The sequence below is a fragment of the Megascapheus bottae genome, chromosome 11 (genome assembly GCF_031878675.1).
Source record: "Megascapheus bottae isolate mThoBot1 chromosome 11, mThoBot2.hap1, whole genome shotgun sequence".
Taxonomy (NCBI): domain Eukaryota; kingdom Metazoa; phylum Chordata; class Mammalia; order Rodentia; family Geomyidae; genus Megascapheus; species Megascapheus bottae.
In genome coordinates, this window is record NC_143519.1 from 39,218,547 (window position 1) to 39,232,365 (window position 13,819).

Below are 13,819 nucleotides of genomic sequence, written 5' to 3' on the forward strand. Positions count from 1 at the left end.
ACCTTTCAGCAGGAACATTAGATCCAACTGAATATAGTAGTTTAAGCTGATCCTAAAATAACATAAAAACATACCAAATAAGGGATACAAAAGATGAAGTGTAAATGTTTTATAGACACAATACAAACTTTTAATTAAGAAGATACTGCATAATCCATCAAGGAAAATCATTTCTTGATATATCTTACTATGTTTCAAAAGAAAAGTCAGTCTTTAAAAAAAAAAAAATCTTTCAGGGCCAGGAGTTTGGCTGGGAGTGCTTGCCTAGCATGCATGAAGACCCAGGTTCGATTCCTCAGTACCACATACATAGAAAAAAAGCCGGAAGTGGTGGTGAGGCTCTAATGGTGGAGTTCTAGCCTTGAGGAAAGACCAAGGATAGTGTTCAGACCCTGAACCAAACCCAGGACTGGCAAAAAAAAAAAAAAAAAAAAGAAATCTTTCAATCGGGACATGGTAGCTCAGGCCTATAATTCCAGTACATAGAAGGATTACAAGTTCAAGGCTAACCTCAAAGGCAAAGCAAAACAACCTCTTTCAGACAAATAATAACCATAATATCCCTTTTTCCTTGAACTACTGAGAAGGATATTTTAAAACACAGTAACATTTCATTTAATTGAATGTCCTGTTTTAAGCAAGTTATTTAAAAAAAAATTAACTATCCTTGGCCATACTTACCTTGAAGGGTAGAAAATAAATATCTCTGGCTTGAAATCGAGAACGGAGAGGGGGGTCTAGAGGATTCCCAGAGTATCTGGGCACTGGCAAACCCAGGGCAATCACTCGGAAGTTTTCACTAACTCGGACAATCTTCCAAGCATCCAACTCTGCTTTAGTGTGATCCTAAGAAAGACAGAGGTCAGAAAAACACAGCGTAAGGTATGTATGTGTATATATATATATATATATATATATATATATATATATTAACCATAGGAGGTGATAGGCCTAAGAAATAAGCCTAATTGTTGAAGAAACTGTCTGTGAGAATACTCTCAATATCAAGATGTTAAGGAAGAAAGCAAAGCGAATGAGGAACAGTAAGTTAGAGGAAGCCCAACTTGAAGACTGGTATTAGAAAGTCAATGCCTAGTCTAGTCCTGGTGTCTCACATGTGTAATTCTTGCTACATAGGAAGCTCAGACCTGAAGGACAGAGGTTCAAAGTCATCCAGGAAAGAAAGGGATTCCATGTCCAATTAACCACCAAAAAGATAAAACTGGAAATGTAAGTAAGCAGTAAGCAAACAAGACAAGCAAGAACATGAAGCACTGAGTTTAAGTGTTGAGACTAAAAGGGAGGAAAAAAAAGAAAGGTAGTTCATACACCAAGGAACAAAGGGTTTGGGGACAGACCACCAGGCCTTAAGTGCCATGGAAGGAAAAGGAAATAAATGGTCAGAGGCAAAAAAAGGCAGTGCTAAAAGGACACAGATCTCAAATAGATCATTTTATTTCTGGATATATTTCCAGCAGGCCATTATCATTATCATGTTAGAACTAACATGTCTTGAAAGCTTACTACGTGGTAAGTGCATTCCATGAATTTTTTCCCATCTAACTTTCCAGAAGTTCTCATTTAATTCCTCAGAATCCATTTAATGAACTACAACTCTCCAAACACATCATGCTTCACCAACACTGCTCTATTTCCAAGAAACACCCTTCCTATTTTGCATAGCAGAAACACAAATAACATCCTTGTAAAAAAATGCTCCTCTCCCCCTCTTTAGAAGCACCTTTGTACCACTTCATTATACCTTTTACAAGCTTCTATCATCTGCCTTATGCTTAATCTGTGCTCAAGAGGATTTACTGCCTCTTGTATATAATAGGAAAAACTCTACTAATTACATAAATTAATTATAAAAATAAACATTTTAAATCACAACTACAGTCACATTATGAAACAAAATTTTTGAAATACTAAAGTTATTGTGTTGAATCTAGCTGATCTAAGAGGAACTTAAGTTATAGCACTGGAATCTGTATATAATCAAAATTGTCCTAAAATCAAAGTGTCTGGTAAGAGATTTTATCTATATTCTTTAGGTTCTCATAAGATAGCTTTATGAATACAGAAATAGAGCTTGTCAATGAAAAGTATATATCTATGTTAACATTTAGTTTGAGAAAAAAAATGTAGCAAACGCTTCTCATTTAATAATAATAAGCACATGGTCTAATAAAATTCTTTGACCCCCACTACCCAAATCCCCATCCAAATATGTTCAATAACTTTGTATAGCATTCTACTATAAAAATTAAAGACATATAAAACATTTTGTTGTAAAGTAATGCTATGCATTAAAGAATACTTTATATTCTTAGTAATATTTTCTGCAAACTGCTAAGTAGCTGATAAATAATACAATCTCTAGTGGAAAAGTCACTTCATAATTAGGAAGTATCTTAAGAGAGTGTTCTACATAATGTCTACCTACTCTTAAAGACAATAATAATTTGAAATTGGATAGGGAACGGGGGAAAACAAGATGGGGGGTGGGGTGGGGGGAAGGGAAATGGGGACCAAGACATGTGAAAGGGTATCAATGTATGGGAATTAATGCACCATCTATCTGGCAAATATCATGAAACCCTTCTATTAATTACAATAAAAATATATGAAAAAAAGACAATAATAAAAATTTCATTAAATTTAGCAAATAAAACTATGATAACACAAAGGAATGAATCTAAGTTTTTCTTATTAACTATCTTCTTCTAATTGCAGTAGTGTGAAAGGATATTTAGCTAAATCTAGAAGAAAATGATTCTACTGCACAAGGAAAACACCATCCAGAAACTCCACAAACAGCAAACAAACAGATTGCTACCAGGGTTGCAAAGTAAGATGCAGAGAAATAGAATCATAGGATAAGAAGAACAATAGGATGCTACTGGTTCAGCCATGAAGATTCTATTCAAACAGACCTTCTGGTAGCCACATCTATTATTCAGTGCCTGATGTGTTCTGAGATTGTTTTAGCACTCAGGGAGTAAGATCAAAAAGGAGTAAGATATATGTCTTGTTCCTGAAAAATCTACAACACCTAGATAGTAAGATGAGCACTCATATATCTGTACAGAGCAGGTGTGAGAAAAGTACCAAATCCTACAACGTAGGTGAAAAGCCATCAATGTCAGAGATGGCACTGGTTTCAGTTTGTGGAAGCTGAAGACAAATGAACAAGAGTTAAATGTTTTCATCACTGTGACAGCTCCTGAAGAGTCCTTTATTCAGTAGTTTTGCTCTCTTTATAACACAGCATTTTTATTGCATTTGTTTTCTCATTCAGTGAACAGTTATTGCATAGCCATCATGGGCCAAGCATTATTCAGAGAGTTCAGATAACATTGACAAAAACAATCCCTGCCCCTGAAAAATGTGTTTTCTAGTGTAGAGGGGGTGAACAACATGGGACATTAGAAGACAACATAGGAGGGTCAGGATGGGTTTCATTGAAAATGTAAAATCTGAATAATAATTATAAGAGATAAGAGGGCAATTCCATGCAATTACCTGAAAGAAAGCCATTTTAGGAAGGAAGATATATCTGAGTAAAGACTAGAAGGTAGAAGAAGGAAGCCAATGGCAAAAAGAATACTAGTAGCTGGAGTGAGTCTAAGAAGAGAAGGACAGAAAGAGATAGGGAAGGAGGCAGAAAGATCACATAGAATTGTAATATAATTCAGGACCTTATTGACTAGAACAAGAAGCTGATAGGGTCAGAGCACAGGAGAGACCCAATTTGCCACATTCTTTAAAACAGTCACTGAGTGCTGTGCTAAGAATGGTGTGGGCAGCAAGGACAGAAGCAGGGAGTTCAGTTAGGAGCCAGCCATAATGTATGTGCTGCTGGCTTGGATGATCAAGGTATCTTTAAACACAGTATTCTTTACTGGGCTTTTTTTGGCCTGGGAACCATGCACCCAGCACTGTGTGTGCTTTTAATAAGTTGTTGAGAGAGAGATGAAAGTGGAGAAACAGAAAAATGAGTAAGACAGAAGAATTATTAAGCTGACAAAAAGAAAAGGAAAAGAAATCTGGGAAGTCTTCTTACATGGTCTGCAAACAGAATAGCCTTGTAAACCACAAACTCATGATTTAATTACCTTACCAGTTTGCTAAAGAAAAGGGTCATTTGAACCATGCTTCCAATAGAAGCAGGCTTCATACCACAGGATATCATGACCTGACAGGAAAAGCAGAGCAATCCATCTTCCTTCTCTTACTTGGAGGAGTTTGTCGTAGCGCTCAGCAGACATCAAGAAGCGTCCATCTTCAAGCTGCATCTCTCTGTTTTCAAGCAAATTGTTCAACACAGGAAGAACATTCCTTTCTGCCTTTTCCAGGCCTTCCAAAACAAGAATTCTGCCTTCTGTGGCAGCACGAACTGCACACTATATCCAAAAAACACAAGAGCAAAGTAAGAATACTTTAAGGTAGCAAGACCTAGCCTAATTTCACTTGCACTGAAAACTAAACTTGCATTTCTTGCTATAGGCACCGTCAATGAGGAAAGTTGCATTCAACATAATTTTGTGCTTTTTTCCCCATGTATATGTTCTTAGGCAAGTGATGTTTACCTCTTTAGACCTGTTTATTCGTTTGTAAAATGAAGAAACTGAAAAAGAAACTCTCTAAGGTTCTTTTAACATTAGCATTTTAGTTACCCAATGAAATAGAAAACTAAGTTACCCATGAACAGGTAACATAATTAAATAAGGGAAAACATTTCTTAATTAGGAAAAGGAAATGAAGCTAACCATTTAGTCCATCTATTCCACAAACTGCTTGTGAGGATCAAATAAGCTAGGCAAAAGGCTTGAAGACCATGTTTGTGAATGAGTCATCATGGAAATGAATTCCAGTTTAGTCTATGCTCAGGGCTGATAACATTACACGCTTGACAAAGACAGAATAAGAGTCAGGTTTTACAGGGGACTGCAAATAGACTGATTTCACCAGTATTAGAATTTCAATAACTTAAGGAAATTAATAATGGAGAAAAATGAAAAAAGTAGAACCCCATCCCAAAATGGTATTAGTCAGGAAAATTGTAATACCAAAAAATTACTAGGAATATAACAATCAAAACAAGGAAACAATTCTCTTAACTGACAGGCTCTAAGCAAAATAGGAAAAAAACATTTTTTTCGGTAAGATATTAAAACTCATATTAAGAAAAGAAACTCTCAGACACATTTTATTTCTTGCACAAGACAGAATTAAGGTGCTAAAATTATGTTACCACCCTTCCTTTTGGGGCCATATTATCCTTCATTTCCTACAGAAAGAGTTACTCTTTTCCTATGTATCCATTAAATATAAACAGTCCAGAATTACATTCTTAACACCTTCCTTTATGAGGCCCTCCATGAGTAATCTTTATGTTTTCCTTTTGGTACCAGTAGTGGAGCTTGAACTCAGAATCTGGACACTATCCTTTGGCTTTTTCTGCTCAAGGCTCTACTACTTAAGCCACACTTCCACTTCCATTTTTTGGTGGTTAATTGGAGATAAGAGTCTCATGGCCTTTCCTTTCCTAATCATGCTGGCTTTAGAACCTCAGTCCTCAAATCTCAGGCTTCTGAGTAGCTAGGAAAATAGGAGTGAGACAATTGGCACCTTGTTAGTCAGTAATCTTCACCATACGGAAGACAATATTTCTGTGCTGTTGACTCAGCAGTCTAAAGTTTCCCAGAACCCAGAGTCATACAGTTCCATCGCTTGCACAAAACCTATTTTTCTCAAGACATCCTACATTTCTTAAGATGGAGTTAACCATGACAAAACCCTTCATTCCTATCTTACTTTCTACATTCAACTTGTCTCCACATTGTTTATTTAATCTCCTCAATTAACTTCTTGAATTCATCCTTTTGCATTTCTTCCTAAGTACAGGCCTTTCACACTTCCAATCTTTCCTTAGTAGTCCAAGCTGTTAATTTGGCCTATAAGCCTAGCACAATGTACATCTGCAAGATTATTTCCTGGCATTAGCTGTCTCACATGTGGTCCTTAGGTGACAATGAATAGGTGGCCATTTCCCTCTCACTTGAGTATACGATGCTACTTTAGGAGACAATCTCAATCTTTACTTACATTGATATCTTTACTTAAATTTAATTTTCCCTTTAGTACTAATCCGAAAAGAAAAGTCAAACATTTGAAGGAGGACTGTATCTCTAATTTAAAAAAAAAATAACCAAGGGAATTCCTGGAGTTGCATTTATTTTTCCAAATGTTAAAGAGAAGATAAAAATTGCTTAAAAAGAACCTTGCTTTTTCTTTCTCTTTAATAAACTGACAAATTTAACATTGTACACTATAGATTCTTTTATGATAATTAACCATAATAAAATATTAATAATTCATATTATACAAAAGATAATTATCCATTCTAAGAATAGGATCAACTAGGGGCCAGGAGTGTGGCCTAGTGGTAGAGTTCTTGCCTAGCATTCATGAAGCCCAGGTTTCGATTCCTTAGTACCATATACACAAAAAACGCTAGAATGGTGCTGTGGTTCAAGTGGTAGAGTGCTAGCCTTGAGAAAGCTCAAGGACAGAGCCCAGGCCTGAGTTCAAGCCACAGGACTGGCAAAAAAAACAAAAACAAAAACAAAAACAAAAAAAAAAACAACGATAGGATCAACTGATAGATAATCCATCAACTATCATTACTGCAAATATTGTTATTCTCTCCTATAAAGTAATATTTTCCTATATATATTTCTGTATTTTTTTTGGTCGGTCATGGGATTTGAACTCTGGGCTTGGGTATTGTCCCTGAGCTCTTCAGATCAAGGATACTGTCCTACCCCTTGACCCACAGCGCCACTTCTGATTTTCTAGTTGTTAAGTGGAGATAAAAGTCTCATGGTCTTTTTGTTTTTCAAGGTGCAGATCTAACTTTATTAAAAAAAGCATGGTCATTTAAATACAGCACATCATCCAATGGCAGCCACCTCATACCAGCAGTCCTGAGGCTTGAATTCAGGGCCTGAGCACTATCCTTGGGCTTTCTGAAGGCTAGTACTCTACCACTTGAGACACAGAACCACTTTGGCTTTTTCTGTTTTATGGTGTACTGAGGAATCAAACCCAGGGTTTCATGCATGCTAAACCAAGCACTTTATTAGTAGGCTATACTCCCAGCCCTTAAGCCAATTTTTTTATCAAAAGTTTTTATAACACAGGCTAAATATTATGACTGACTTAAGAACGTCGTAGGGACGAAAACACATGCTATCTGAGATCAAATTAGAAGCCCATGGGCTGGGAGTTTGGCCTAGTGGTAGAGTGCTTGCCTAGCATGCACGAAGACCCAGTTTCAATTCCTCGGTACCACATACATAGAAAAAAAAGCCAGAAATGGTGCTGAGGCTCAAGTGGTAGAGCGCTAGCCTTGAGAAAGTCCAAGGACAGTGTTCAGGCCCTGAGCTCAAGGGAAGAACATTTATTATTAAATAATTAACAAACTAACCCATAATACCTTCTCAAGCACCATAGTAGTAACTGTGACAGGACAGAATCATCAATGGATAGTAAAAATAGTGGGTAAAGGTCATATGAGAAATAGGATATCTGCAGACACAAACTATCTTCCCACAAGGTATTATAAATGACAAAATGACAAATAACATAACACTGGAGGAACTTGCCAAGTTAAAATTAATATCACAGCTGGGCACGGTGGCTCATACCTGCAATCACAGCTACTTAGGAGGCTGGGATCTGAGGATCAAGGTTCAAAGCCAGCCCAGAACTGTTACTAAAGTAGATGCATGTCATATGTACTCTGGATTCCATTGCTGAGACTTTATAGATATCCTGATCCAACATGACAAGCAGCCTCACCAGTACTATTTCAGTAATAACCCATTTTCCTTCTTGTATTCCTCACCTAATGGCTTTGAAGCTTTGAACCTCGATCCCCAAATCTCAGCCTCCTGAGTAGCTAGTATTACAAGCATGAGCCACTACTCCGGGCTTCTCAACCTTTTATTCTTATTAATTCAATATAAATTATCAATTTTACACAAATCTAAGTGGAATGAGAATGAATGTTTTATAGTGAAAATACAAAATATAAACTTACAAGAAAAGTAAATTTTTAGAGAGCAAAGTTCACCCAAAAGCTATATCTTTCTTCAATATTTGCCTCTTGGTTGATTGGGTGGTTGCACTTCCAAAACACATGGAAATTGAAATTTTAAATGTAGATATAAATACTTGCCAGAGAGGAGGGAAAAATATTTTAAGCGGATGCTCTTTGATAAAAACTTGAAACATTCAATATACAGAACCAATACTACCAACTTACTATCTCAGTATCAAATTACTTCTGGATTCTTACATAAAATAGTCTATAAAATGATTCAATGCTTAAGAGTACTTAGAAAGTTTGTTAATTTAATATGGTTACATCTAAAGAAAAGAAGATTTAAACATAAGCAATGGAATCGAGCCAATAAGTCCAATAAGAATCCAAATATATCTATAATAATTTGTCCCATTCATAAATCCCAGTTTAATTAGAGGAAAAGAATCTTCCACATGTTATACCTGAGCCCCTCTTCTCCCTGCCTGGATGCTAGGGTTGCTTTCTGTTTGCTCAGTATTTAAGTGCAGACACAACATTGATTGTTTCCTGTTGGAATCTTCAAAGGATAAGAGCCCTCCTTTTTTTTTTTTTTTTTGCAGTCATGAGGCTTGAACTCTGGGCCTGGACATTGTCCTTGAGCTCTTCAGCTCAAGGTTACTGTGCTACCCCTTGAGCCACAGCACCACTTCCCGTTTTCTGGTGGTTAATTGGAGATAAGAGTCTCTCCGACTTTAATGCCTGGCTGGCTGTGAACTGAGATCCTCAGATCTCAACCCACTGGGTAGTTAGTATTACAGGCGTGAGCCACCATGCCCTAGGCTTGAGAGCCCTACCTTTTATTGCATAGTTACAAAAGTGGCTCACAGCAGGCTACTAGCGTTTATGAACAAAAAATGTAGTTGCTCCATTAAAAGATGCTGTTTTATAAGTTTAGGGAAATTTTTTCTATGAAGGACGATAGTAATCTATGTATACACTTGTTACAAGAACAGAAGGGAACAAATTGAGATAATTGGCCTAGATATTTTTTAACATTTGTGTATAGAGTCATAAAGAATTGTAGCATTATATAGGTTTTTTTCTTGAAATCTTTAAAAAATAAATAAGAAGTTCACATACATTGTTACGTGAAATGGCCCATTGTGATAGTTCCTCAGAGAAGAAATCAGGCCAGTTTTGGATTCTTTCCTGTTCTTTCCAAATAAAAATCAGAAACAAAACACAAAAGATCTTTCTGACCCAGACATCTATCACAATCACATCTCCTTTACCAAACCAGCAAGTGCACATAAAGGATTTCAAGATAAAAGTAGGAGCATGACCTAAAATCAAAACTATCTAAGTCCTTGTTCTAGATTTGCTACTGATTTGATATCAGACCTGAGGCAAACAATTAATCTAGATGTCAGTGTCCTCATTTACTAAATGAGAATATCCTCAGGGGTTACCATATAATGTACAATGTAACAATTTAAAATTTAAAGTGGTATTATTTTTTAAAGCCTATTAACAATATGCATTATTAGCTGTGCGCTGGTGGCTCATGCCTGTAATCCTAATTATTCAGAAGGTTGAGATCTGAGGACCACAGTTCAAAGCCAGCCTTGGCAGAAAAGTCTGTAAGACATTTATCTCTGATTACCTACCTAAGGGCCAGAAGTGGATCTGTAGCTCAAGTAGTAGAGCACCAGCCTTGAGCGAAAACCAAACAAAACAAAGCACAGTGACAGCACCCTGAGTTCAAGTCCCAATATTGGTTAAAAACATCATTATTAAGATAGACATTACTTAAGAAAATAGATTACAAATCACTTCACATTTACTAAAAAGGGTTATAATGTAAACATATTGAGACAGCCAAAGAAAAACTTAAAACACACACACAAATTTTAAGATTTTTATTTTAAAATAGCAAAATAGAATTGAATTAGGTTCCAGATAAAAGGATGAGTTTAGTCTGTCTCCTCTACTCCCTCTGTCCTCTCCCCCTTCTTCCTATCCTCTTCTTCTTCACCCTCCAAACTCTTTTCTACTTTTCTGCCATAGGTTAATAGGGCAAGAAAGCCCTGCTTGGCTCCTAGAACAGGGCTGTGTACATAGTGAGTACTGTTAATATTGGCTTAGTGAATAACATTCTCCAGTTTTTAAAAAAGAACAACAAATATCATTAGGGAAAGTTTACAGAGAATGGCCTCGAGGGATCTGCACATGCTTGAAAATTATGGCTTTGGCCTTATTAGTAGTATGACCCAATCAAGCAAAGCTAATTGGCCTATTTTTGCAAATATAAAGCACATTTCAGCTGTCTGAATTAGAATATGACCCATAAACTACCATTCAATAAACTGAATACATAATTACATGATACTGACATTCAGGCATAGCTGCCAGTTATATGAAAATAAAAAACTAACTTTAAGAAAAATAGCTACTATTATGAACAGAACCATCATTAATCATTCTGATATATGATCCTCATTCCATTTTTAGGGAAATAATATAGGATGGTAGAAAGAAGCTTCATTTACTTCATCTGTAAGATAGGGAAATATTCTCATTCCTAAGCGTGTTTTGAAAATTAAAAGCAGAAATATTAAGCACAAAACAGAGCCCTGACAATAAAAGTTTTCTTTTCATATTTCTTTTTTTGCCAGTCCTGGGGCTTGCAGTCAGGACCTGAGCACTGTCCTTGGACACATTTTGCTCAAGGCTAGCACTTTGCCACTTGAGCTACAGCACCACTCTGGCCTTTTCTATGTATGTGGTACCAAGGAATCGAACCCAGGGCTTCATGCATGCTAGGCAAGCATTCTACCACAAGGCTATGCTCCCAGCCCCATCTCTTGATTTTTTAAAAAATAAATTTTATGGGCCAGGAGTTGGGACTAGTGGTAGAGTGCTTGCCTAGCATGCACGAAGACCCAGGTTCGATTCCTTGGTACCACATACATAGAAAAAAAAAGCCAGAAATGATGCTGAGGCTCAAGTAGTAGAGTTCTAGCCTTGAGAAAGTCCAAGGACAGTGCTCAGGCCCTGAGCTCAAGCCCAGGACTGACAAAAAAATAAAAAATAAAAATAAATAAATAAATTTTATAAATTTGCCCAACTGTTAATGCTATATTAGGAGATAAGAGATGGCCTGAGTATTCAACAGCAGAGTAGAGAAACAGAGCCTCAGCTCCAACTACCACAGAAGCCAAATGAAATGCAGGAGCATTTGATACTTACCATGTGATAATTTGGACACAGCAATATAGGGGCTAATGGTCTGAGGTAAATATCAGAATTTAACCATTCTTTATGGCCTCTTTTTATGGGGAGATATTCAAATTCCAAATACTCATTAATGAATGAACTTCTGACAATGTTGTAATTTTGATAATGGTTGAAAGTTGCATCTGCATCCACAAATGAGATGGAGTTTACAAGTAAATGTTTATCTTCATTTGAAAGAATTGAAAATTATAATAAAAGCAATAGGATCTGAAAGCAAGCAAGAATAGTTATGTTCCCAAAAAAGAACAGAACACATTAATAAATAAAACCTTCCATCAAGAAGATATAATGAAGCTGGGCGTGGTGGCTCACGTCTGTAATCCTAGCTACTCAGGAGGTTGAGATCTGAGGATCGAGGTTCAAAGCCAACCCAGTCAAGAAAGTTCATGAGACTCTTATCTCCAATTAATCACCAAAAAACCAGAAGTGCACTGTGGCTCAAGTGGTAGAGCACTAGCCTTGAAGCTGAAGAGCTCAGAAACAGCACCTAGGCCTGTTTTGTCCTACTGAATTCAAGCCCCATGGCCAACCAAAAAAAAAAAAATATATATATATGGACAAAAAATTAATAACATTAAAAAAGATACAATGGTTAGGAAGTAAAAGTGTAGTTCAAGTGGTTGAATGCCAGCATTGAATAAAAAAGCCAAATATGAAAAAGAGTTTAAGCCCTAGTACCAGGAAACAATTTTTTGAAGATACAATGATTACAGCAATATATATGTATATATATATATAAACATATATAATTAGACAAAATAAGCACTATTGGACATAAAGAAGCAGACAGGCACAGATACAATAAAAGTGTGTGACTTCAGTATTCACTCGACGGAAAAAAAATCATGTAGACAACAACAAATCAACAAAGAAACATCATAGTTAAACTGTACAGAGTTCTAAATGGGCTTTACAGAGTTCTAAAACTATTCACTCAACAACTGTGGAATACACATTTTTCTTAGGAGCCCTTGAAACTTTCTCCATTTATACCATGTTTATGTATATATAACATAGTATATATACACAATGGAATGTCATTCAATCATTAAAAAGAATTATATCATTTGCAGGAAAATAATAAAATTGGAGATCATCATGTAATCAAATAATCCACACTCAGAAAGATAAATATTGTATAATGTGAAAGTAGAAGACGATACGACAAAGAGGCGGAGGAGGAGGAAGAAGAAGAGAAGGAAGAAGATGAGGACAAGGAGAAGACCAGACCATGTACTCACTATCTTATGTACATAACTATAACCCTTCTGTACATCACATTGACAATAAAATTAAACTTAAAAATAAGGAAGGGAACCAGACCAGCAAGAAGAGGGAGGGTAGCGCTAATGGATAATGTGAGGGGGTGAATATAATCAGAGAACAGTATATTTAACTATGACAATGTCATAATGAAACTGATTGCTTTGTACAATTAATATACACTAGCAAAAATGATGTGAAAACACGATACATACATTTATCATTGTAGAACTATTTTTACTTTAAAAATAAATTCCATATATCCCTGGAGTAGACAGTTTCAGGCTGGCATGGGCTGAGAACTTACCTGGTCAATGTAGAATGCTGTGCCTGAACGGATCTCTCGTCGCTGTTTGAGATCAGTCTCTGTGGTGTCCCTTGACAAAGAGATGTACTCAACTTCTCGCTTGGTCAATTCCTGTTGGGTAGAGAATGAAGTTATTCCAAATCTAAAATCAAACTACCTGCATTTAATTGGCAATGCAAAAGCATGTTAATTGAAAATGCCACTGCTCTAGAAGAGTCTAACTCAAATTCTGGATTAAAACCTTTTGAGTCTCATATCTGAATGTTCAATAAACTGTACCCAAAATACACATAGATAATATCTCTAACAGAGATGGATAGACAGATCAATTTACATATATAGCTACATTGGAAGAGCTCTGTTTCTACGGCACTCAATCCTACTACTTAAGCAATTATTCAAAATGATATCTTATAAACCTTGATTTCTCCTACATAATTCTTTTCAAATATTATGAATAATAATTGAACAGTATCCCTACTTGGTTTTGTACAAGCCTTAGCAATTTCTGTAGGCAGTGACTATCTTTTTTTCAAGAGAGTTTTAATTAATTTATCCACTGTCTAATGTTTAACATATGTATATACTATGTTAAGTACTTTACCAGGTGAAAAACATGACAAATGTCAATGGTTATGTTAACAGAAGAAAGATACCTGTACATAACAGGAGGAGATACAAAGAGAAGGACAAGAAGAGGAATAAAGGAAGACATAGTAGGGAAGGTGAGTAAAATATGGAGGGAGAGGAATAAAAACTATTTCACACAAATATCATGTGATTTGAAGTAAAAGCCATCCAAACATTTCTTTCAAATACTTTATTCTTCATTTTTATGGTTGGTTGTGGGGCTTGAA

The 13,819-nt window shown here is 36.0% G+C and overlaps 1 protein-coding gene across 1 annotated transcript in view; it reads right to left on the bottom strand.

Annotated features, from left to right (window-relative positions):
- Vwa8 (von Willebrand factor A domain containing 8) overlaps positions 1-13,819 on the bottom strand; it is a 281,874-nt gene that overhangs the window by 238,891 nt on the left and 29,164 nt on the right. The window contains 4 exon segments of the mRNA XM_090342080.1: positions 3-52; positions 682-846; positions 4,239-4,406; positions 12,963-13,073. Coding sequence (XP_090198206.1) covers positions 3-52; positions 682-846; positions 4,239-4,406; positions 12,963-13,073 — 494 coding nt within the window.